The sequence below is a fragment of the Platalea leucorodia genome (genome assembly GCF_965183815.1).
Source record: "Platalea leucorodia genome assembly, chromosome: 9".
NCBI classification, from domain to species: Eukaryota; Metazoa; Chordata; class Aves; order Pelecaniformes; family Threskiornithidae; genus Platalea; species Platalea leucorodia.
Genome location: NC_138831.1, coordinates 22467265 through 22494003, shown reverse-complemented (window position 1 = coordinate 22494003; position 26739 = coordinate 22467265). Strand labels below are relative to the sequence as shown.

Here is a 26739-nt window from a genome sequence, read left to right as displayed (position 1 = left end):
TCTTGAGGTCACTTCTCCATCTGTATCTGTTCAGCCAGGAACAGAGGTGGCAATGTTCCTTTTTACTCTGGGCCAGCCTCTGTCCTCAGAGCATTCTGTGGGGAATGAAAGGAAAACAAAATGAAGCCACTAAGCAGCCATAGTGCTACTGTACAGTGGCCTTTCTTATTATATGCTTTGGTATGCTCCTTTCAGCCCTGCTGATTTTTCATACCCAGTCCATATTTACCTTGTGGACCTTGTTACTGAGCTCCTTGTACAAAAAGCATAACGTATTTGAGTGCCAGTACTGCACAGATTTCCCATCAGTTTAGCAGAAAAGTATCGATATCTTTCAGACATTCTCTACTCCTGTGTTAAAGTGAGTTCAAGTTTCTATCCAAAGACATGTTTTCTAAGCTCTTATCTTTCTTTCTCTCATTGCACTTTGTGCAGTTAATATTCTTTAATTTTTGTGAAAATTTATTGGCTCGAGTATTTCATACCCAAATGTATTCAAGTATTGTGTGCAAGTATACAGTTTCTGACATGCAGACACTTGAGTAGATATTAAATGAATTCTGAAAATGATGGGATTCAGATTCCGTGTACCAGAATCCTCTGTGGATGTTTGAGCTGCTGTGCCAGAGACCTACTAGCATCCAAGGTTCTGGTAAATATCTGCATGAAGACAATGACACTGTGGATTGCTGCACTGTCAGATATTTATTCAACTAGTTAGCAGTCATAAAATCAGCCTCCTTTGCAGTACTTCCAGACACACTGGAAGGCTGAATGTCTGCCAGGGACACACAAAGAAGTAAAAACTTACATTCTTTTTGTCACAGAGATCAGAGGCAGCTACTTATCTAATGTGTTTGTGACACATTATTTATTGATGAGCATGCGTGACATTATTTATTGATGAGAGTGTGGCCAAACATACAACTATAGGAATGGCTTAGAAATAGCTATTTTGAGTTGTTTCACCACCAGCAGCATTTGTTCTCTCTTGTCTGATTTACTGCAGCTTTCCCACTATCTGATAGAGAATCTTAAAAATTGAATGCTGAGGCTTCATTTGACCCTGCACCCTTCCTATGCAGCAGTGCTGTGAGTTCTTGCTCAAGTCAGTGCTTCCTCAACTCTTACGACTGCAAGCATCTTTAAAGGAGCTCTCAGGTAGTGAAATTGCTCCTTTCATTCTATTAAAACACTAAGCGCTGCTGAACAGCACAGAAGCTTTCCTGTACTGAAATATCTTTCAGGGAGTTGCAACGTTTCCCTGTGGCTGTCTAATCTGCGCTAATTGTTGTCTAATTTGGAAGAGAGGCTGATCCATGCATCTGGACTGCATAACTCAAAGGTGGAAGAGGAACAGCTTAGGAGGAACAAAAACTTTTGAAAGAATGTTTATTTTAATAATAATACATAAACATACAAGCAGTGATATTTCAGAGAAGTCTCTACTGCTTGAGTCAGTAGTCTCCAGTTTACTGACTAGACACACTAAAACTCTCAAAGTAACGAATAACAGCTAAGAGAAGGTGAGTTCACCTAAATTACATGCTTCCCACCTTTCTTTGAATACAGAGTGGTTTTCTCTCACAGAGAGTAAAAAAACCCACTATTAAACAGAGTATACAAGATGCTGAAGATTTGAGATAGTATTCTCCACTGCCTTACATACTCATATGATAACTTTTGATAATGGTACTCATATGATAAGCTTACAAAATCTATGCTGAATGCTAAAGGATATAAAACTATGAAACCAAAAGGCTAGCAGTTTACTTTATAAACTTCTCAGGACTTTTTACTAAATAAATATATATTATATATAGGACAATGTAAAAAGAAAAAATATCCTTCAATAAAATGAACCTCAAAAGAATCTTGTTGTTACTTCCCTAGTCAATTTATTACTCTATTTATTACTCATACTGTTTTCCAAGGTTCCTCTTCTCTGGCATGGTTGATATTGTCTCTTGACACAAGAAAACGTACAGAATGGTACAATATTGTCTTAGGCAGCAGGTATAGCAACTTTCTATGTACTAGCAATATCAAAGCTGTGAAATATTTTTCAGCTTTAAAACAAATCAAACATCCTGTTTTATACTTTACAGGACTATATATTAAAAGGTAGCTGCCAAATAAAGTAAAGGAGACTTTCTGAGCTTCACTGAGTGAGCAACAATCAACAAAATGAAGAAAAATTCTTGTTAGAAGAGAACCTACCTGACGCAGGACTTTTTGACAAAAATGTGTGGGAGACCTCTCCCTTTTACAGGAAGGGAACTTATATTTTAACAGGGATAACCCTTATAATTGAAGCCCCAGAGTATAATATATACTATATACTAATCCTATATTACATATAATATACACTGCATTGCCTAAATGAATGTCAAAATTTAGCAACACGTGACTCAGGCTGCATATTAAATTGGTTTTGATCATACTTGCATCTCTATTATACAATCTCAAACCATAGTAGGAGTGAAGGAGACAAGCGTTCAGAAGACGCACTGCATGACTGGCTAGTGCATGGACTCTCTTGGCTTGCTAACCTGCAGAGCTCTGGTTCCATGGTGACGACATGGCAAAGAATGACATATTGATAATGTTAATACCATATAGTGGGCATATACCTTTGAGAAAGAGAATGCCTTTAAAAGAAAGGATTCTCTTCAGACTATCTTTTTTCCCCTCTAGATTCTAACACTTCGTAGACTAAGAATGGGCTGGTTGTGTCAGGTTTTTTTTCCAGTGCAGCAGTGTGGTAATCACTGAAACACCTCCAGAACAAGCATGGATACAACTATAAAGTTGAACAAAGGTAATCTTCCAGTGAGTTTGCAGCAGATTTAGTCACTAAAAGTGTATGTTCTTGGAAATGAACAGAGAGAGGACGGGTACTGAACTCTCACTGGAAGTCAACATGAGCTGACACTTTCACTTTTCTGACAGTTATATATCCAGAATTAACAAAGGATACAGAATGTGCGCACTGTACAAGCCTCTCTTTTTAAGGTTTCATATAAACCCTAAAATAGGAAATATAACATATCCACAGGTTTCTAAAAGTGCTACAAATAATCCTTTGCAGATATTGCTGGATACCCACTTGTAGTCTCCAGTTATCAGTGCTCAATGATTAGAAAGATTTATTTCAGCTTTCAGAAGATAATCTACAGATCACAGATTAAAGAATCTGTAATAAATTTCTCTCAAACGATAACAATTCTCTTCTGAAAATCCACTTAATTCCATATTTGGCTTTTTTTTTTAAAGCAGCAGACAGAAAGACAATTCCCAGTGGTCACATAGTGAGAATCCCTCAGCTAGAGCATTATACACAGCTCTCAAATATTTACCTTTTACAGCATATTTTATGCGACCACATATCAGAAAGAATTATTCCTAGTTGAGCCACATTTGCTGCTGTTCAGCCTAGTTCTTTCTTCTTAAAGTCCTGATAGGGTTGAACATTGCTCCATTCATTATCCATTTTTATACTTCTTATCAAATTAAAAGGTAAGATTAAACTCTCCTCAGCAGACTTTTCTCTAAAATTTCTTGTACTGCTTGCAAATAATGACATATATTTCTTGTGTCAACCCCTACCTCATGAAAGTCAGTACTTAAGTAAGTTATCTGAATGCAATGTGACACTATTTAGCAGCTGCTGTGTATATACATATATTGATTTTTTAAATTTTTTATATTTATATGTGTGTGTTTGTATATATCTACAGCAAGAAACAGAAACAGAAACTCTCGCCATTCCTGACCTATTTTCCTTCAACCTCTTTCACTGAAGTCATGGCAACTTCTTAACCAAGTCTCAGAGTTTAATCCTGTCAAATAACTTTTTTTGTACTGTTCCACTCACCTCTGCTTTATAGTTTCTTGGTATTTTCTCAGTATAGCCAATGACTCCTTCAGTCTTTTTGCAGTTTTCCCCCTACTCCTCTCTGAAGAAGTCATGCAGTGACAAAAATCTCCTTTTTATTCACCTTCTGAGTGACATAAATTAGTTCAGCACACAGTAGCAGCTGTGAACTGAAAGCACCTAGAAGAAATGTAAGTCAACCTGATGGCTCTCAAAATTTGTGCTGAACCTTTTAGACAGTCTGTAGACTTGTACTTAGTTGTTCACTCTTAATTAAATGTTCATAAAATGAGAACTACAGACCACAAGAAATTGAGAACTGTTTCATGATTTTGTAACATAGTCCTTCATAGTGAGCTCTTGGCTACAAACTCATGTAACAAATGAGTGAATCTAAGTTCTTATCTCTTCCACATGGAACAGGCCAATATAAAACCATTACTTGACTGGCTCCCAAAAAAAAAAAAAAAACCCAAACAGAAAAAAACAACTAAGAAGTGAAACTGCAAAGGAGCAGGGGCACAAGGAAGTAAAGAATAGCTGACAGGTCAAAAGAGAAAAAAGAAAACTGCAAATGTGCAGGAGTTATTTTGGTATGTCCGAAGTCCTTTGTCCACATTTACAGCTACCAGGTCTTCATAAAATACCACTGTCCTGTAGCACTTACAACTTACAGTATGATTCTTAATTAAATAAATTCAGATAAATTCTACTGGCTCAATTTTTCATCTGTAAACTAAACCCAATAGTCAGCAGAGTTGAAATTGTAAAAAAATAGCTGTTGAAGGGACTTTGGGAAGACATCAGTCATTTGTCTTTCCACACAGAGGACAACTCTGCCTACATAGTTTCAAGGCCTGCCCTGATTGATAATCTGTAACCTTTATAGGAATTCCATAGCAATATTTAATGTGTCTTTCTCAGGAAGTCCTCCTGACACTGCATATCAATTTCCTTGCTGCCATATAAGAATATAGTGGAAAACAGTGGAAAAATTTACCAAAAAACACAGTTTTTTCCCAGTCTGTGTTCACTATATTTTTTTGCACAGCAAGAACATCTTTCATTTGAGCATTTAATTTGACTAAAAAAAGAAGTAGTAACCACCCTTTCTGTTAATGCTCTGAATCTACAAAGCCATACTTGGGAAAGACTCTTAAAAAGTGTCTAAACTCTTTTTTTCTTTCTTTTCTTGTGATGATACATTTTCAAGAGCCAAAAATAGATACAGGCTTGCTTAATTGCATGGAACTATTTGCTTTACACAGTACCCATGCTGAGACAGCCAAGAAGTAGATCATAGAATCACAGAACGGTTTGGGTTGGAAGGGACCTTTAAGGAATGTGACTGCTTTTTAACATTGTTTTCAGAGTTACTTGCCCATCTCTAAAATCCCTTGCACCAAGGTCCTGAAGATTCTCAATTTCAAGACAGTGAGCAAATCTAATGGACACATTCTTGGACAGTTAAAAATGACAGTCTATTATTTACAAAGCCACATGCATATTTAAAGGATTCCAGAGGTATTGAAAAATAGGTCTTGGAAGAGTTACATGCTATCTCTTTGCACATCTAGTCTTGCAAGTCCAATTCCCATGGTAAACTGGTGGACAAAATAGTTATTGGGGGGGCAACCTTGTAAAACATGAGTGTAACTTTTCAGCTTGTCCTGTGCAAGACACCTCTCTTCTTTAGGGGAGCTACTGAAGTGGACTAATTGGTTTCAGGCAGCGATTGCCACTAACTGTATCTTGCTTTTAGTTTTCTAGAAGATTTAAAAGTTTGCTTAGATACAAGTGTAGGAGGCTATACATAATAACTCTTGAAAGAAGGGGATGAGCTCACTTTTGTGTTTGCACAAAACCAGACATGACTGAAAGAAGGCCTTTCAGTAGAGGTCTTCCCTTATATAAGTAACCAAGAAAAAAAAAAAAAAAATCTATGAGAAACCAATTAAAACCGTAGCAAAGCCAGAAGAAACATGCCTGGTTATTTTGGCATGTTCTGCAATTGACTAATTTGGCCCAGTTTTCATGGCACAACTAAGTTTTTGCTATTTTAGACCTTTCACTTTTTTTTTTTTATTTCCCTCTCAAATATTCATTTCCATACAATATCAAAAAGTGCATATACAGATATACATGTCTAAACACACACTCCTACATTAACAGCAATAATGAAAACGCCCTTAATGTTACTGATTCTTAAAAAAAAACAAAACAAAACAAAAAAAAACCAAAAAACCAAACGAACAACAAAAAAACCCAAACAAAAACCCGTTTAGCATTCTTCAGCAAAACTGGATATCTGAGCCAGCAGCTTCTAAAGGTCACAGTTTTTTAAGCACATCACTCAGCTCCCTGTGCATGTTTTCCAACTATTAGTAGGTAATAATATTATTGCTAGAACTTTTACAATTGTGTAATTAAGGGATATTTTAAATAGCTCACGTATGATCTTTGCTACAAAAATGTAATTTCTATTTTTGCCAACACTTCAGGCCAAAACTTTCCCATATTTTATCGTAGGAACCAACTGAAAGCTACAAATTCCCAAAAGACATTCTAAAGTGGTAAATAGTGAAATAAATGTTTTATGAACTATATCTGAAATAATGGTATCATTCTAAATAACTAGGAAAATAAAAGACAAAATTTGTTGATGGTACCTTCACATTCAAAGAAAAGTTTATTATTACCTTAAGTACATACAACTACTGAAGAGGAGTTTGTAACATTTAAAAGCTACTTTTCCAAAACATAAAGGTGTAGCTCCTAACACTAAATTTTTATCATTTAAAACTTTCCATTATAAAATTCTGTTTTCAGATACAAATACATTTATTCAGACTCCTACTGTTTAAACAAATCCTTACAATAGTTAGCTTCAAAAATGTTAATGGCAATTTTTGGCTGCACCCAAAACACAGGCATAGGAAAAAGTATTTATTGCAATAACCTGACAGACTTATCATTGAAGAAAAAAAGAAAAGCACACATTGCCAACAGAATTCATCAGGATATGGATAAAAGCTTCCTAGATCCCTCCATCAAAATGCTCTAATGCTGCATACTTCCTAACTTTGCACAACTTGCAGAATATCAGGAAGAAAAAAACACCTGGAGGACTGGGAGTTACGGAGACTTGAAGATAAATTGGATTGAGACTGGACAAGGAAGCCAGTCTTTCTCACACTAGCAGACAGGCATGGGGAAAGGAAGAGAAGCAATGAGCAGAAGTAAGAGCAGTTTGTGATTAGCTGGCCAATGAATTTAGGGAGCAGATGAAAAATGTTTAGAGACTTAAGACTGGAGACCAGTGAACAGCCATCCTGAGACTAGGTGCAAGTTTGGGGAGTGGACAACTGGCTGGATAAAATGACTGGGACTAGGTGGCTGGAGGTGGGAAGCAGTAATATACCTGATTTAGAGACAAGTCAGAAGACAATTTGAACTGCCCAAGAAAAGAGACTAGGATGAATTAGAATACAAACAAGAGACAGCAGTGGGAAGTATATGTGGGAATGGCAGGATTGGATGTAATCCTAGGGAAGGATACTAAACTGGATAGTTGTGGTGGGGATGCCAGGCAGGCACTAGCATGGACCAGGGAGTAACAAATCAACTGAGGAATTAAGAGCTGAGATAGTTCACCAATCTCCCAGAAGCATGCTAACATTTAGGTTCCCTCTGAATAGACCTTTCAAAGTGTCCACAATGTAGATTAGAAACATGGGGGATGAAGAGCTGATTTTTAAACAGACAGAAGATGCTAGGATAGGGAATGAACAATCAAAAGCTCACTCATCATGCTGGAAAACCATATTCATAGCTCTCCTCCACCCTAAAGCTTATAAAGTTTTCTACCAAAAGAACTCTCTAGCTATCAAGCTTCCTGCTATTCTGCAGTAGGTGGATTCAAAAAAAGCTTTCACTCTCTCCTGTTAGTACTGTGTATAAGCAATGACATATTTATTGACATAAAGACTGGAACTGGATGGTCTAACTATTAACCTATAAAGTATCAGAATAGTCCCCTTCAATCCTTCTTGTCCTCACGTATCCCCTTCGATCTAAACCATCTAAATAAATACTGAGACAGCAGGAAAGCGATCCTGTAAACTTCTGGCCAAGGTAACCACACGAGAAGCAAGATGTTAGCATCCCAGTCTATACTACATGATTATTCAGCTTTTATACAAAGTAGAGCAAGTTCAAGGGAAGATGATGAAATTCCCACCCCATACAGAACACATTCAAGAAAGTGGAACATATGTATTCAAATTTCTTGTACGCAAAATACAGTTAAGAGAGCCTTCTACATACTGAGTCATTAGAGCAAAGACAACAAAAAGTTATGTGTTTTGGGTTTTTTTTAATAATTCCTTTAAATTTTCATGCAAATGCACAAAATAGAATGTTTTGTTTGGAATGAAATAGCAACTACTTGTTTCAAACAAACATTACAGTGTCTTCAATTAAGTAACTTTTTTTAATCTTTATCTTTGGACAAAGCTGACTTGCATACATTTTCTTATTTCCTAATTGAAATAAAATTTGCGCCACCCTGATGCTAAATACTATGAAAAAATGTCTTGGGCCTCTCATACTTAGTACTTTTACTCGCTCTCTCTAGCTCAGATCCCCTTCTGTAAAATGAGAATAATTTGACCTTATTGATATTTTGTGAAGATAAATGAACATGTAAATAATCAAGAACACTATGATTGCCAAGCCATTGACACCATGAGCACCCTAGGAAGCCTTGATTAAATTAATAACTTTGTCAGCAGAGCAGGAACCTAATAATGAAAATATAAAACATAAGAAAATGAACAAAGAGAAGAAAAAACAAAATATTGAACACCTGCACAGTGTTTGCTCCCTATCCATCCTCTAACAAGAATGAAGCAGATCTATTGGAAAAATATTAGGCAGTTCTTCAACTAAAGATGATCATATTCATAAAAGATGTGAACTTAAAGTTGCAAAACCGTACTTCTAGTATTTCCTAATACCCACATGCTTCACTTTGCAACTTTTAAGGTAATTTTTTTCTCCATAGTAAAAACATTATGTACGATGTCCAAGATAAAATTCAAAAAACACGGGAGTTCATCTGCCTGGTTTAGGGTAACATTTATCCCTCAATATTAAGAAATCAGCTTAGCATTTTGACACCTATCCCATTTACTTCTTTCAGCTGAAACAAGGCAAAGTCAGTGGTTTTGAGGCAAAACCAGATGAAGAGCTCACATGACTCCAAACAAAAAGCAATTTTCACATGGCCTCTTATGAACTGAACAGAAATGAGCAAGCTTGGCACAACTCAATGTTCTACAAGACATGCACAAAGGGCCTAGTTCTGAGAGGTGCTGAAGGTCTCTGGGTACTGAGCACTGCAGGATCAGGCTCAACTTGCTAATGACTTTTCATAGGGTAGTGGGGATTAACCACTATGTGACTCCTGCAGTCATTTGCAGCCTGAATGAAACAGGAAAAACTCTTTTTGACTTTGCAAGGAAAGGGTTTGTGCCTTTTCCTTTTTGCTGAGAACAGCCTTTTTTCTTTTCCCTAGACAAAAAAAATGTTTTTTCTCACTAGGCTTTACTTTGAAATCCTAAGGATGTGTCACCCCCTCCAGAGAATGACAGGCCAACAACTAGACCTTCTTTAACAGAGGACTAAGTTGTTGTTATACAGCCAATAAAAAAACTATTGAGGTGGAATCAACCACAAAACCATGGGTCCTCTGTCTGTCCAGCTCCCTTCCCAGGCACTAGAAACCCCAAATTCCTGACCATGGTGACAGACTGGAGTAGCAGCCAAAACAGTACACGGACATGGTTGCTGCCCCCTATACCTGCCAGACAGTTTCCTCTCCTAGGAAAGCATACAGAACAGAACAGAATGAAGTAGAGTATCTTCTCCTCCCTATTCTGTTTCCCAGGCTATAAATATAGCCTCATCCATGGCCACAGCTCTCTTTCATGGGACTGCTCTATTATTACTACAGCTACCACTATTAACTGTTTAAAGTTGGGACACTAAAAATTCCACGTGCCATACCTCAAAATTATGATTTTTTTTTTTTTTCTTAGAAAACCCTTAATTAAGCTATATGATTAGGATGCGAGAAACACCATAAATGGTAGTTAACTGGACTGTCTCTGAATGCTGGGCACCAGTATGAAACAGAAAGTGTGTACCAAAAAGAAAATACCATCTAGGACCTACTGCAGTACTTATCTCTAAAGTCTTTGCTTTTTCTTTTTTTTTTTTTAAACAAACAAAGAATCCATCCAAGACAATAAATAGGCCTTCAGCCTCTGTGTGACCCAGCCATCAAAGCTGGTAGAGGATGCTGAATTATCAGAGGAAGTGAGTCTATACCTGCTAGGGTAGCAAGGAAACAGTATCCTCTTTACAGACCTGAGGAAGGGTAACTACTAGTCTGCATGCCAGAAAAGCTTCATAGTACTGAAAAGTACCTCTCAGTCATCACTGCACTTGGGTGAATGGCTTTTTGACTTCAGCAATAGCTTTACGAATAGGCCGCAGAAGCAATAAAAGCTAGAAATATTTCAGCAGAGAGGCTGAAGTCTTTATTTGCAATCCTCAAACCAACTGGGGATTTGGATTTGCTTCCAGTCACAAATAAATAAGGGCTGAGCCTTCTAGCCTAGATGACGGAAAAGACCTAGTAGTACTAGTTAAATGGGGGAGGGGGAGAGAGAGAGAGAGAAAGAGAGTGCGAGTGAGAAAGAAAGAACTCCTTTTCAAAGCCAGAAGTAAAGACATCCTTTTGGGCCTGGTGTATTCATTTACGTGCACACACACACACACAAAACCAAATCCAACTTGTGCCCCTGCTACTAACCTCTGCTGGCATTTACATAATGCCAGTCTAGTCTGCTGTGTGATACATAGCAACCTGTATATCCCTCAGCATTACTAACTCTTAGACTGAGAGCACTGATCTTGAAAGAAACACATAGCACTGCTAAAATATGCATTCGTGTAAATCCTGAGTCTTCCCCAAACATTTTTGGTTTCTTTTTTTTTTTTTTTAACTAAAAAAATCTGAGGATATTGTGAATACTCTAGAAGACTATGGTAATGTGATATGATTAGCAAAGGAAAGATGTAGCATCAGCCTGACAGTTTACAAATTCACTATTCAGTTCTACATGTAAATGAGATCACATACAGTAAGCAAATAGGATCACTATTCACAATAATTACCACTCTAATTCACAGATTATCTCAAGAGTAGATGGTAACAGACAAAAAAAAAAAAAAAACCACCAAATTTTTTTCCCCCCAGCTGACCCTTTACACAATAAATTGGCTTTTCGTGGCCATGACTTAGAGGAATTTCAGTTGCAGACTTGACGTTGCAGAGAGCAAAGTGTAAAGGTTTTGAATGGTGTGGTTGTTCAGAAGAAACCTAGAGCCTCCCCCTTCCCTTCACAGGCATCAACTTAATTAATTGTAAGAAACTTGGTTGTTATGTAAATGAATTCAGTCCTGTGATTGGTTACTGCAGCAATGAAGATTCTCACACACTATCCACATGAGTTCTGAAAATAGCAACGAGCATCTGCTCTGTGCAGTCTACCCCATCAACTTTCCTTATACTATTTGTTTCAAAAAGAGTCTTTCAATAAATTTATGGTTCCTGACACCTGAATTTATAAAGGAGTAAAGCAACATCATGTGAACAAGACCTCTGGCTAAGTGAAATAACATTTCTGGTAACACTTATCTACAGACTATATGATGACTTGCTGGACAATTTAACTAATCTAGTAATATATTTACTTCATATTAACTACTTTGTGATCTGCACATCTATACGCAAAGACCTCTACTGTGCATTTATATCTGAAATATTTAAGACATATAACTTAATTATAATCTTCTGTTCATTCCAATTAGCTATTTTAATGCAAAATCAGTCCTGATATTTAATAAAGCTCATTCTTCCACTTCTAAACTAGTTTGTTGTGTCTATTTTAAATTTTGAAGCCATGTAATGTCATACCTACTTAAATTTTAACAAGGCAAATACCTTCCTCAGCAGGAAGGGAGTACATCCAAGGGTGAAAAGCTACGCAACATCAGTTTTGCTTGGACAGAGAAAGCAGATAAGTTTAATATCTTAAGCTATTTTGGCCAGTAAACTGTTAGTATTATGAAAAATTTGTCCACAACACAACAAAGAAAGAAGTTTCAAATAAATAACAAATTATTTCGTTTATCTTCTCTTTTGGTTTTTGTGATTTTAAAAGTTTTGGAGTGTGTATTTTCAACTTTGTATGCACAAGACTGTAAAACAAGTTAGAGAAAAGGCTAAATCTGATTATCACTTCTAGTTTCATAATTCATTCCTAACTCGGTCAAAATCAGGTAGACAAATACGTCCAAAGTTTTAAGGATTTAAAACCCACTGTAACTTGAATCCAAGTTTAGCAATAGAATCTTGTTTAGCTTTGTTTTTAGAGAATTCTGAGAAGGGGACATGCTTAAAATGTATCTTTGTGTGCATGTATATAACACTGACATGGGAATTTAGGCAATCCAAAGATAAGCACTAACAAAAAAAAAAAAAAAACAAAAAACACCAAAAAAACCCTAGAAACATGACGATATAAAACTAAGTCTGTGCCCTCCATGTAATTCAACTGAACGTTGCCTACTTCTCTGGATAACTGGGGTTACCATCAATTGCTGAGTTTTGAATATTGTTGAATAAGCAAATAAACACAGTGGGTAAATAAGGATAGTACTGGAGAAAATACTTTGTTCATTTACTCTAATTATATGAAATCTTAGTTCTAGCTATCCCAAAGAACTGTAAGATATTTTTGTTAAAATTATGAAGTCATAGCAATAAGAGATGCCACCTAAGAAACTCGTGTTTGTTCTGAAGTATTAGCTGGGAAGTGGGTAGGTAGGTAGGTATATTTTGATTTAACATGTTAGGTGTTCAGATTATTGAACATTGTAACAGAAAATAAAATGACAATTCTAACCGGAGAGAGTATGTATTTTTATGGCTTGTTCAGATTTAGTTTTGTTTTGTTTTTTATTTTTAAAGAAAACGGTATTAGTTACTGAAGCAACAACTACCAACCATGAAGGCTAAGGTAACTGATGTAGCAAGACAAAGAGGTTCAGAAGCAAAGACAATAGCATACACTAACATTCAAGAAAACGATGTCAATGTAGAGTTCTCCCTTCAAGCATAGTCTTAATTTATGATCCTTTCAAAGTGTAGCTATTGCTGTCCTGAACATAAAACAGAGCTCTGAACATACAGCTTCAGAATAAGGCTCTATCTTAATAATAAAATTAATGAGATTAGAATGGGCCCTCAAGAAATTTTGGTAAGCCAGGATTTTGTAACACACTTTGAATTGTGAGATGACTTAGTATTAGAAGTAGCATTCCATTTCTATGACTGTCTTAACACACACTGTGCCCTGCACAGAACAAATATGCAACTATACGTGCACTAATTAAATATTTATAGTAAGAAAAAATATGTGTCATCACAAAAGCAGACCATATTTTGTAAAGATGTAATTCTCTTCTATTACTCTAACTAGAAATCAGAATCAAGGAGACACAAGAGAGTTAAACTCTGCTGTTATTATAGCTGAATAACTAACACTTACATAGTCCTTTAAAAAATAATAAGATACAGAAGCCAAAGTATTAGTTAGCTCAAACAAGGATGAAGATGCAACTCTCAAACTCTTAAGAGAAGAAACATCCTGGAAAAAAACCCAAGAAATATTTAAAATCATCCTCTTTCTTTCACCTCTGCCTCCTCATTAGTATGGGTTTGAGGCTCTTTCCTCCAGCAGCAGGAGCCAAGCTCCCAAGCAAGTGGCACACTTTGTTCTATGTTCTTTCAGGATATGGAATTCCTTTCCTTGTATCCTCTAAAAAAAGAGTTAAAACTCATCCTGACTCTCTTTGGCTGTATGAGAAAATTTCCAGCTGAACTCACATCACTAAGTGCTATAGGGTTTCAAGGTATCTAATCATGTGTAAATGATCAAAATATGGGAAGATAATGAATAGTCTGATCAAATGTAAAGTTTATGTGCACTTACTCCCAGAATTCCATCACTGGAGAAGTGGCATTTTGTAAAGAGACTTGACTGCAGTTGCTCATATTAAGTTTTTGAAATTCCACACAGTTTTCTATAAAAGAACAAAAAGAGTTTGCTATATTGACATGTAAGTACATTTCTTCTTGTGCATCTTCTAGTTATGCATCTCATAAAGCCACCATTCTATAATACATTTTCTCTATGTGGTTAAAGGATTTCTAGGTACACTAAAATGCCACAGCTGCTATTTCTGTAACACTGTATTTTGATCACTGGATCACAGGCCTATCTGAGACAAATATCCATGCAGTATGCTACATTCTCCTACAACACTTTCCAAAGGCACAGTTGCAATAGCAAGGGCCAATAAAACATCTGAGGCAGAAGAAAGACACTTTGAGAAACTGAGGCAATTGATCGGGAATTACAACATACTCCTACTCCAATTGCTGGTTCAATGGCTAATGGTAAAAACTGCCTTATGAAACACTGCCAGCAAAAAGTTTCCACTTTGCCTTAATATGGCAAGCGAAAAGTCACTCTGGGTTGTTATTATTATTATTGCTAATACAGAGAAAGGAGATCAAAGCAGCTCAGCATTGTTGAGTTGACACTTAGTACCTGAACAGCAATCAACAGTGGCTAAGCTCCTTTGCAGGGTTGCCAAAATTGATACTGAAGCCTTCCACTTCTATTGGGCCCAAGACTAGTTCCCTAACATAATCTAAACTGCAAGATTTCAGATAGATTTAGGCATGCTCAAAGAACATGATAATGACCAATTAATAAAAACCATGAAGGACAGTACAATTGGCACGTGATTTGAAATCAGACAGTAATATAAGGAATAAATGCAAAAACTTCAGGAACATGGAAATAAGGGCATTGGTATGTATTCCTCACTGTAGATGTTCGTGATCTTCAAGTGCAATAAGTAGAGCACACAGATAAAAATATCAATGAGAGGACAGATGCAGAGCCCTATACTGCAAACCCTTACAAATATACACCTCATCTTTCATGTAAGAGGCTACTTTGCATGCAGTAAGGATTATTTATGTGACTAAATTTTCAGAAGTAGCTTGACGAATGTTATCCCTCAACATCTGGCATTAAAAAGAGCAAATCCAAAGTTCCACATTTAATATTTTCCTCTCCATTTAAACTCCTCCTGATTTCATTAGAGTGAAAGAGCAATATTGTAACCTGTCATCAGGTCATCAGCTCTTCAGTAGAATTCACTTACTGTATTCAGGGAGAATAGATACGATTGCAAAAGAGAGTCTTGGGATTCAGCCAGCATATCTTACAGAATTAACAAAATCAAATAATAATAAGGACATTATATTCTGCAGGAACAAATGCTTATACAATGACCTCATCCAAAAGGTATGAATAAGTCTTTACTCCAGAATTCCTTTATCATGGTGTAGTGTGATGTGATTGGTTCGTTTCCCCAGACCCTTCTACCAGAATAGTTTAATTCCTGACATTTTAATATATGAATCAATTACTTGGAAGTATTTGTATAGTAACAATTTCTACTGAGGTCATACCTGTATTCCATTCATGCCCACAGGTAGCCCAAGGAAGCTCTGTAGTAAAGCAGTTAAACAAATAGAAGATAGCCCATGCTAAAATGATGATGTAATATACATTTAGATGTGCCTCTATAACTTGGGTAGCATATCCAATGCCTAGAGGGAAAAAAGAAAGTGAGACACAATAGAAAACTTTTACTTTTCAGGTAATTTAAAAACAAATGCTTACTACTTTAAGTATATCTTAACTTCAATTTTGATACAATTTATTTTATTTTACTTCAAATTTAATGCATTCTTTTGCAGTAGAACACAGAACTGTTTGTTACCTTCAAATAGAGGGCAAACTTTCCTCCAGCATGTAATGCCTCCTTCACTAGTAAACTGTCCCAAGGCTGTTTCCAAGAAAAATACTGGTATTCCACAGCAAATAAAAAAAACCACATATGGGATGAGGAAAGCACCTACAAGCAAACATTGAGGGGGGTATTGGTTATAAGGAATACAGTTCCTTGACAGCATAGTGAGAAACTAATTTTCTTAAAGGAAGGATCACCTATTAGCCACCTCTCAGGCATCATGCTGAAAGTGCAGAAAGTGTTCACTTCTGGCCCCAAATATCAAACGTTAACCTGTAAGCCAATGTCATGGACTAAAAAAGACCAGACCAAAGTTCCTCAGTATAGACTAATTCTGCTCATATGTCTCTCAAACACATAAAAAGACCACAGTCTTGCTCAGCCACACAGTTCTGCTCTGATCATCACCAACCAGGTCTACACTATCTTTTCTTCCTTGCTTTTCTCAGGAAAGCAGGGATGAAGAAGTGTTATGGAAATTAAACCCAAGAAGTCCTTTGTATGTTATTTGGATAAGCCTGATGATAAGGATCATGAAAAGGGAACAATGAAATAAACTTTAGAACTACTTACAACAACAGGAAAGCAGGGCTTGGCCTTATCAGCTAGAAATATTAATGGAAAATTGTAAGAAAAAAACAAAGCATCAACATTTTTGTTAGATGCTGACAGTAAACTCCAGCATAGATAACGAATAGTACAATTTAATGCTGAAGCATTATATACAACAACAACAAAATCTTCTCTTATCGATTAACACATAGCAGAAGTATTGTATTATTTAATGACTGATCATTTCACTAGGTATAGCAGCTAAAGAACATGGCTGTGAAGTATGCCAAAGCAAAGAAATGAGAGCAGATACGTATGTTAGGCATAATGTAACTTGCTAATAATATAGATTTTAGGCATTCCATTTAGAACTGAACCCAAATAATAAGGAATAAAATACAGCCTTTTGACTATGTAGAGAATCCATTAACATATAAGGCATAAATAATTTTTTCCTCATTTCCCAAGTACTCAGGCTTTTTGATGAGTCAAAGGACGAGCTGGAAAGCAAGCAACTATACTGGTTTAGGCTGATACAAGGAAAGAAGAAAACAAATACTGAGAAGAAAGCACCAAATAACTGATTCTGCCATTTTTACTTACACCAAGAAAGCTTTACCTGACTAACCACGCAGATGAGTGCAGCAAAGTACTGCACAGAATAATTTATCTGAAGTTGTAGGAAAATTACAAAGCATTAACTGTCTAATTAAGTTATGAAAATATAGGTTAGTACAACACACATAATGTGTTATATCCAGGCCTCAAACTTGCTCCAAAACAAGTAATCCCACAACACTAATTAACTTCATTTAAAGCTTCCATTAAATGACGTAAGTATCCCACCATTCACTCCATTTCAAATCAACACAAGATATGCTAAACACACAAAAGTTTTGGTGGATGCAGTTTTTCCTAGGAAGATGTGTTTTACAGTGCTGTCCATCATTGCATACATTGGTCAGTTCTTTAGAGCACTAGCAATAGCAGCATTTCCTTCCTTCAACGGGAGTCCTGAAGATCAATTTGATCATTAATGAACAGCACCTTAATAGCTACCTCTCTAATACTAAATCTCTGTCAGAATATTAATTATGAACAAAATGTTTCTGAATATACTTCAGGAAAATTTCTACAACTACAACGCAAATATGTATCCCATTCATGATCCTAAACAAACAAGGAACCACCAAAAAAACAAACACCAGAACACACTCACAAGCTGCAATAATTGTTATGCTTTGGTCACTTTGATTAGAAAGTTGAGACAACTAAGTACAGCCGCTTTGACTTGCAGTTTCATTCTTTAGACCCAGCACATCAAGGGAGATCTCTTCATGAGTAGTCTCTTCTCTCAACCAGGCAATTTACCTACAGTTGAATCTCGGCTGCATCTCAAGGAGTACATGTGGATTTCACAAAGAATGCAATCCTTGCATCTAAAACATATTTTCTCTATATAATTTACTGTGCAAATGGTTTGAACAAAATCCTTATAGGCCAGGTGAACTGGCCGGTATCAAATCCAGCTTGGCCCACTCATATGCACGATCATAGCAAGTTTAACATGGCAACTTGTTGAAATTGAAAGTATTAGCTTTGACTCTATTTTTCTAACACTGTTCTACAATAGGTATACATCATGAAAATTAGAAGACATCAGGTTTCCCAGCTTGCAAACAGATCATATTCCAAGAAATACCTAAACACGCAAAGAAATTAATTTTCCTAAAAAAACCACTAAATATCCATAAGAACAAATTAAAATTATAGAAGCTTATACCTGCACTACCTGTGTACTTACTACCCGGAGTAAGTACCAGAGAGAGGTCAGACCTCAGAAGTTCCATACTACTGCTTCTAGATTCGTTCTGTATCTAGCAAGTTATTTCATAACTAGCTTATATATCTTACCATCGTCTTCACTTACCACACACTAAGTAGTTTTCAGTATTTATATGCATCAAACAAGTCCAACTTTGATCTAATTCCAGCAGGGCATTCCAGAGACTTACAAAAACACAGGTCATAGACCAAGTCCTCATTGAATAAAACTGAAGTCAGTGGCAAATTTCCCATGGTGCCAGGACATGACCAATTACAGCACACACATTAATTCTAATCTTAAAGAATAGAGTGGTGATTAAGTATGATATTTAAGTAATTAATTTTTCACCAAATCACCCAAAAACATAATTTGAATTTTTTTCTACCTAATGTTATAGCCTTAAAAATGATAGCATCACATTTTGACAAGCTAGCATATACATACAAATGGGCATATAAAGGTTACTGTATGAACAAGGAAATCTTCAATATATACCAAAAAAATACTTCTATCTTTTCCTCTGCCAAAATTTCTCTGGGAAAGCTTTTACAATCAACAAGAAACTGTTCTGCATATCATATCCAGCATATTCATATTTATGTACTAAAAGCAGTACTTGGTAGCATCATTCTGAAAACAGGTGAATTCTTGTTATCTTAGTTTTGCCAAAGTACAGGTATATAAAGAAAGGAGCTGCAAACCATAAACACGTCTTCCACAGTAGTATTAGCCTTATAGAAACAGCAGACAAAATGGGCCAAAATCATCCCTGAGTTCAGACAACTGTGCCTGGGTTTAGAGGGACAGGGGAAAGAAATTTGGCACAGCATTGGTAGCAAACAAACCTGTTAAAGAACAGATCTTTGCATATCAGCCACTGAACATATTTTCTCCCAGCCTATATGCTTACACTAACACTGATTCAGGCCTCAAGTGGGGAGAATGTTGAATCCAGTCCACAGTATTCTAAACTAAATTTTTAATTTACTTTTCTTTCTTCATTGCTTTGCGAGTCACAGCTGATGTGCTTATTCTTAACTGTCACATCTTACATAGTTTATACTTAACTATAACCAATACATGCCACATGTTATACTTTTGTAGAAGTTAAGTCTGTTCTTTTCTCTCTCAAATAACATTTTTATTCTAAATTTTATAGGGTTTTCTCTCTTCTTTGAGTAACAAGCAGCTTTTACACCGTACTGTAGTGATTTGGGAAGTAACAAGAAAAAAAAGTATGATGGAGTTAAAGACATTTTTATATGACAAAGAAAAAAAAGCAATCTTTGTAGCATTATCAAAAATAATATTCATCCTCTCCAAAGTATACTGTTGTGAAAAATAAACTGCTACATTCTTTCCTACATCAGACAAACTTATTTAAGTATGCTTGGGTCTGTATTCACACGCAGAAGAAAACCCACAGTGTACTACTATAACAGAACATCGGCTTCTTCCGCATTAAAAATCTTACAGAAAAAAAAAAAAAGTCAATTTTTTTTTACTAACACAAAATAAACTTGTAAGCCACACAATATTTGGGGAGGAAAAGAAAAGAGAAGCACAACAATTTTTTTCTTAATTGTCAGATGCTTAATACTTCCCTGTCTGCACATCCACTGAATTCCTGAATATCTCTCTCTTAACTAGTGCAAGAGATCACTGTAAAATATTCTTCACTGTTTATTTCCCACATGTTTGGAGTGAGCTGTAAATCAACATATGATGCCATCTTACCTCCTCCATTCTTGTAGCAAAGATATGGGAATCTCCATACATTTCCCAACCCAATAATCTCCCCTGCCACAGAAAGCACAAATTCAACCTTATTGTTCCAGTGACCTCTTTCATGAACTTTCTTATCGTTGCTGTGGACGAGGTTGGTACTTGAGGCTTCTGGGTCCAAAGCATCTTCTGGCTTGCCATTAATTATAGGAATAGTCTTTTCAGCTGTCATGACTGTTCAGCCTAGGGGAGAACAAAGGAAAAACATACAGATGTTTTAAGTCACTTGTTAGTAATAACCTTCAATGAAGTCCCTCAGCTTATCATTGGCTTCTCATTACCTACATAAATTTGCAGGTGAAAGTGAAGGAGACAACTCCGTAAGGCTGGAAAAGTTGTAAAGAAGGGAAAAGGAAAGGGGGAGGGGGAAGCTTCTGTACAAGGGGAAGAGAAGATCTCCAAGTTGAGACAGACAACTTAGTAGTATGCCATCGTTCTAAGGTGCAGATAGCGAAGCCTTTCAAAAATCCCTCCCCAAACAAGGATCCCAGCTTGACTAACCTACCAGAGGACAGAGATCTTCTGCACATTCCAGGCACACAATTGAGAACAGAAGAAGAAAGGGATGTGGAGAAGGGGGCCTGAATGGTTCTGGCCTGCCTGGAGGAGTAAGGGAGCCCCCACACTACTCACCCAGGGCTCTGCCTGTGCCTGCGCGGCTGGGAGAGGGACAGGGTCTCTAGCCCAGTGCTCGGCTCCGAGCGGACCTCCGCGGGCTGCCGCTCTTCGCTCTGTTGCACAGGAGGCACACTGCAGGGCAGCCGCCGGCGCCCGGCGGCAGAGGCGGGCAGGGGGAGGCGGGGATAAGGCGGACAGCGTTGGGATAACGAGGAGCCGGGAAGCCTCGTCCTGCTCTGCGGCTGCTGCCCGGCCGGGATAGGATGCTCCGCGCGCTCTGCAGCCGGAATTTGCAAATGCTCAGCCTTCCTCAGAGCGATGGTATAACACCCGCCTCTCCCCTCCGCCCACCTCAGGCTGTCCTGCCAGTTCCCCCCTCCTCCTCTTCCTCCTCCTCCTCCACCCATCATCACCACCCGAGCATCCCCAGCCCCTCGCTACCCCGCCCCGCGCAAAGCAACCCGGGCGAAGCACCGGGCGGTACCCAGCCCTGCTCCTTGCACCCCCTCGACTCCTCTCTATGCGAGGGGGAGGCGGCCTGCATGCGGATCGCGGAGGGCCCGCGGCGGCGGCGGAGCGGGCGGCGGCTCGCTGCGCACCTGCCGGCCGCCTTGCTGCAGTGCCCGCCGCGGCGGCGAGAGCCCAACCCGGCCCCGCCACCGCCCCGTCTGCCGGCTCCCCCGCGCCTGCTGCTCACGGGGCAGCCGGGGGTTGGGTCGTTGGGGTGTTTGGTTCGTTGGGGTGTTTGGTTCAAGTTCAGGCCTGGCAAGTTAAAAAAAGGAGCCCGCCGAAAACAGATGACATATTAACTTCAGCTGGACAGGGCGTCGGGGGGAGGGAGGACGGACGGACTAAAAAAAATGTGGGGGGAATATTTGGAAAGTGTGGAAACAATGTGGGCACTTTCTAGTTACACTGGGAAAATGCAGAAATGGCCCACATGGGCATTTCTAACTGCGGTTTTGCTTAAAATTCAAGCTAAGTAAGTGTAAAATAGAAGCAAGAATAGGAAAAAATAGTACAAACTGTTTTGTTTCAGATTGAATGAAATATTCCAAATAAAGAATTTTTTTCCATTTAATTTTCTCCCCTTCCCCCCTTTTTTTTGGTAGGTCAGTTATTTCCACCCCATGTTTCTCAACCCAAACTAAATACCTCTTCCATTATTCATCTCTGTGCTTCTCCTTGGCATATGGCAAGGCCCAGCTCAGGTATTAGTTTCAAATCTTCCCTCAGATCCAAACTCTCAGTTGCAGCTATGATCACCAATGTTTTGCTCTGCAGCTACAGGAGATGCGCTTTGGACCACTGTCTCTTAAATCCTGGATTACATTTAAGTGTGCTGGAGGATGCTGTCCCAGAGACAGTGTGCTCTTCCATGTGAATTCTCACCCTCTTGCCCTCCAGCTCCATGGGCTTTTACACTGCCAGGAAAACTGTTATCCAGTGCTTACTGAAGAAAGTGGAAAGACGCCCCTGGATAGATTTTATATTAACTTTAGCTGACTTTCAAGGCTAGAGCTTGATCATACCCTGCTTATATGCATAGCCTCAGTGTGTTTATACATTGAAGCTCCTACTGTGGGTAAAGTTTTTAGAATTTTGCTTTTAAATTATGCATGCCACAAAAGTGGGTGTTGGGGCCTCACCCTACATTCTCTGTCAGCTATATATCACATAAACACTTGCACCTAACAGGTGGAGGATAAGACCCTTTCTTTTCTTATTGATACCAACATATATAGCACTAGTCAAACCTATATTGTGAAATGAAAAACTGCCAGTGGTAAAACTATGATAAAACTGCAGAATTCTGTTTTTATCTTTTTAATCGGGTTTGTTAAAAGTATGCTGCATAGATATGATTACCAGAGCTGAGTTTCCATTTGGGTGGTCTTTTTGTGTTTGTTTTGTTTTGTTTTGTTTTTAATGCAGCTGGTATTCATTAACTGAGGATGGAATAGACCCATTTTTCCCAACCTGGCTTTGTAGAAGCCAAACTCAACTTTGAAAGTTTTTGTTGTTTTATTCCCCCCCCCCCCCTCTTCAACTAGTTTTCAGCAGGGATCAAAACATGCATTCTTTTTCTGTATTCCAGCCAGGCTGAGCAGGCTCAACACGATACACTTTTAAACATCAAAGCTGAAACTGAATTCTCATTTCATTCCTGAGAGTAATTCTAGAGTGGAGGGAAGCTAAGGGACAATAAACATTTGACTGATGAATCAATACGTAGGAGAGACCAGTCTTACTCAAATACACTAATGATACCAAATTGAAGGGGTCTGCTCCAAAGAACAGTGTAGGATGACTGGCAGATGCAAAAGATGTTTAATCACTGCTGATTTGTTCAGTATTTGAAATTATTAATTCCTGGTGACAAGTATGTTATCCACTGCTGTATTCTTGCACTGATTCCCATTCAGTCTCCTACCAATTGAAGGGTTTATGGAAGTAATTGCTAGCTGTTAATCTTTATGAATACTTTACTGAAATGCAGCACAGTGTTTGCAACATAAAACTTACCAAATTTTAAAACAGATTGATAACCCTGTTTTTTTTAATCTCCTTTATTGCAATGAAAAAAATTCTCTGGATTACAGGTTACATCTCAGTTCACACACTAACCTAGTATATCTCATGCTCCTCATCATGAATTCATGCCTGCTTCTGTCAGTCTGTTGGGAGATCTGCACATGACATACAATCAGAGCTCAACTCAGTGACTGGGATGAGAGCAAACCTTGCAACATGGCTGTACTGTAAGACAAGAGACTGATAGTTACCAATATCAGAAGGCTGTTACTAGTAAAACCAATATCTACTACTAAAACAGTAGTTAATTAACTAACTAAAACATTAGTACATGTTCTGTAGAAGGTCTAGCAGCATCACACATCAAGTAATCTAGTTAGTTCAAGTAGATTTCTTCTGCATTGTCTACTCCATTCCTAATAATGTAGCATCAGTTCCACAGAAGCATTTAGAATTGTTGCCTCCAACCCACTCACCAGAAGTAAGTTTCCTGGCCATTCCCCTCCAGTCCCACATTAAAATGATGTGACCTAACAAAGCAATTCAAGTTCTGCCTTATTCAGATTTATCTCCACACTCCCAAGGAAGCCCTTAAAACTCTGTGTAGAAAGTTGACAGGGGTGGGAGTGGAAACAAGATGTTTCTGCTAGCCAAAGAATGGTGCTACAAAGTACTAAATGTTCTAAGACTACATTTATTTAGAGTTACAAACTAAAGTTAATAAAGATGAAGAATTGATACATAGACTAACGTGAGAAAAGAACCTCCAAGAAAAAGCCACATTCCCACAGGATTCTGCCAGGATGCTGAAATACATGGCCCAGATGCACAGAGGAATATGCACTGTACCCAAGCTTCTTTTGTTACTGCCAGAACTCATATTCAGCCTATTTTTCCATTTATTCTGTTCTGGGACTTCTACCTGGTCCATACTTTCAAGACACAAATACACAGAGTGGTAAGACATACCAACACATGTGGAGCATTAAGTCTGCTTTTTTTCTCCTTAGTGCCTAACCCCTACACAGTTCAGAAGGCACATGAAGAAAACTGCATGATACAGTTGTACATTTTGCTTCTCATGCTTTGGATGTATAACTTTTCTTGGAAATGAGGATGCTTTGCTTATCCTGCACTTTGGATCCTTGTTAGGATGCCTCATTTTCTGTAGCACTACAGTTGGACACAAGTGAAGTCTCTGCTACACTGTGTATTCTTTTGGCCCACATATGTGCCTCTAGATTTTTGCATTTTTTCTGACTAAAACAAAAAAAAAAAAAAAAAAGAGGCAATAAGGAGCTGTCCAAAAAAGAATTCTCATCAGGATTAAAGTTACCATGAACAGAGCTAATTTCTTAAAAGTGATCAATGCAACGTTCATGTGAGTGTTTAATGTGAGCAAAAGACATGTTATATAGCTTTGGAAATGAAAAAGCTTGGCTCCATTTCTTCTCCTTATTAAACCACAGTAACTGTTGATTTCTGGTTGTTTCAACAGTATAGAACCCTGTGTCAGTATAATTGAATGGAGGAAGGAACAACAATCCTATCCATGTTTAAAAGTTTTAGTTTAGATTTGATGTAAGCAAAATCTGCACAAGCCTTATGTAAAGATTTCACAAAGTCAGGCTCTTCATGAGTAAATAGCTACACAAAAGAGAAGAAATAAAATAAGAATTTCATTAGCGATAGTGATCTGACACAATATTTTGGATCAAAGGCCTTAAGATCATGAAGCATTTTGTGAACAGGTAAGGTATCTTTAGCTATGCTATTACAGACTGGACTTAAGTCAAACAGCAATAGGCTGTCTGATTTGTGCCTAATCAGTTTTCTGCAATGGGAAAAAAAAAGATTTATTTCTCGCAGATAACAACTTTAAGTTAAGCAACAACTGATTGTTGGGCTTCTATTTAGCAAGGCTTAACAACTATCATTGTAGATCTCTCTCAAATTTATTGCCTGCACCTCACAATGGTTGAGATGCTGAATTTAGAGTTCAAGAGAGCTGTTAAAACCACTTTTTCATCTATCAATATTGCCCTTTGGGGCCTTCTCTTGTCCCTTGCTGTCAAGTCTGAGATCCATATTTTCTGTTACATGCATTTTATCTTCCAGACCATCTTAACTTCTAAACAGGAGTGGGTGATATATTCCACAATATGGGTTTTCTGCTACAGACTTATGCTAACATGTCTTCGTCTTTGGATCACGTCTGAGGCATCTTGCTGTGAAAGGGTTAACTTCAGTTCCCTTACAGGGTGCCTCAGTGCCTTTTGTCAGACAGATTTTTCTGACAGTTATTCAGTGACTGCTTGTATTTTAATATACGACAGAGGTGATCTAATGTCTCATGAAAAAGGTGGTATGCATCATGGGTTCCTCATGTTGCCTCACACAAGTAAGCAGCATTCCCATTGTGTTTTATGGAGACACACCTCTGCTAATGTGGCTAATAGTATCTTGAGCTTCCTAAACATGAGTTTTACAGACAGACAGCACTTGGAGGGAACCTCTAATAGTGAGGCTTATATACAACTTCCAAGAGTTAGCAGTCATCTATCCAAATTAAAGAGACCCTTTCTATGTCGTGTCAAAGTCATATTTGCTGACTTAGCTAAGAAAAGCATGTTTTTATTTTTGCTAGTGCTTAGAGCAACAAGAAAATAAACAATAAGCAAGAAGTTATTTTTATGAGAAAGCATCCTCATGCCTCTAACTGTAAACCCTGAGGCACTGTACTTCTGAATAAGACAACATGAAGTATATTTCTACACAATGACAAAAAATAACCACCCTCCAGTAGTTTATCAAATGTATGCAGCCAAAGGTGTCAAACAAGACAGAGATAAAGAGTAAAATGCACTAGTTTTTGTGAAGAGAGGAAAATACCTATCCACATAAATGACAGCACTAAAAGAGAAGATGCCTATGGAATGATGTTTTAATGTGACTTACAAGTGAGACCAAATAAAAGAAATACCAAATAGAGACTTCAGAAGAATTAGATACATAACACCACAACTGTCTTACCACTCATAGTTACTAGTCAGTCATTCTTTCAGGTCCAAAACTGAACTTGTAGTCTTCATGCAGTTATGCATATCATCAATATGCCAAACTCATACTTACTGAGAAGTGCTACAACCTAGAAAAGGAATGAACTCTGGGGAAAGTTGGTGCTCAGATCCTCTGGACATATTTTCAACTATATTAATATTTCAGAATTTGTATTATTAAAGGTACTCAGTGAATATTAGAATAAAGGCAGAATTGAATTCAGGTTATAGAAACCCTCTGCAGGCATCTAAAGTCCTTTACCTTATCCCAGACATTCTTTCTTGCTGTAGAAGAAAGAGTAGGCTAAGGAGTTGCTTTGTGCACTATATGCTCCAGATTAATGTGGGGAGACTGTTACGATTTACCAAGTTCAAAGAATTTAACAACTCTGCACCTCTGGTGGGAAAGAGTGAACCTGACAGGAAGCAGCGTCTCCCCCAACCCCTAGTTAGTGGTC

General features: G+C 37.7%; 1 protein-coding gene across 1 annotated transcript in view; it reads right to left on the bottom strand.

Annotated features, from left to right (window-relative positions):
• Nucleotides 1-20241, bottom strand: part of SLC6A11 (solute carrier family 6 member 11) — a gene marked incomplete at both ends in the record, with an annotated part of 101746 nt that extends 81505 nt beyond the window's left edge. The window contains 4 exons of the mRNA XM_082321355.1: nucleotides 14005-14095; nucleotides 15561-15701; nucleotides 15875-16009; nucleotides 20022-20241. Of these exons, the coding sequence (XP_082177481.1) occupies nucleotides 14005-14095; nucleotides 15561-15701; nucleotides 15875-16009; nucleotides 20022-20241 (587 nt within the window). The remainder of the gene's footprint in view (nucleotides 1-14004; nucleotides 14096-15560; nucleotides 15702-15874; nucleotides 16010-20021) is intronic.
• Between the last annotated feature and the right edge of the window lie 6498 nt (nucleotides 20242-26739).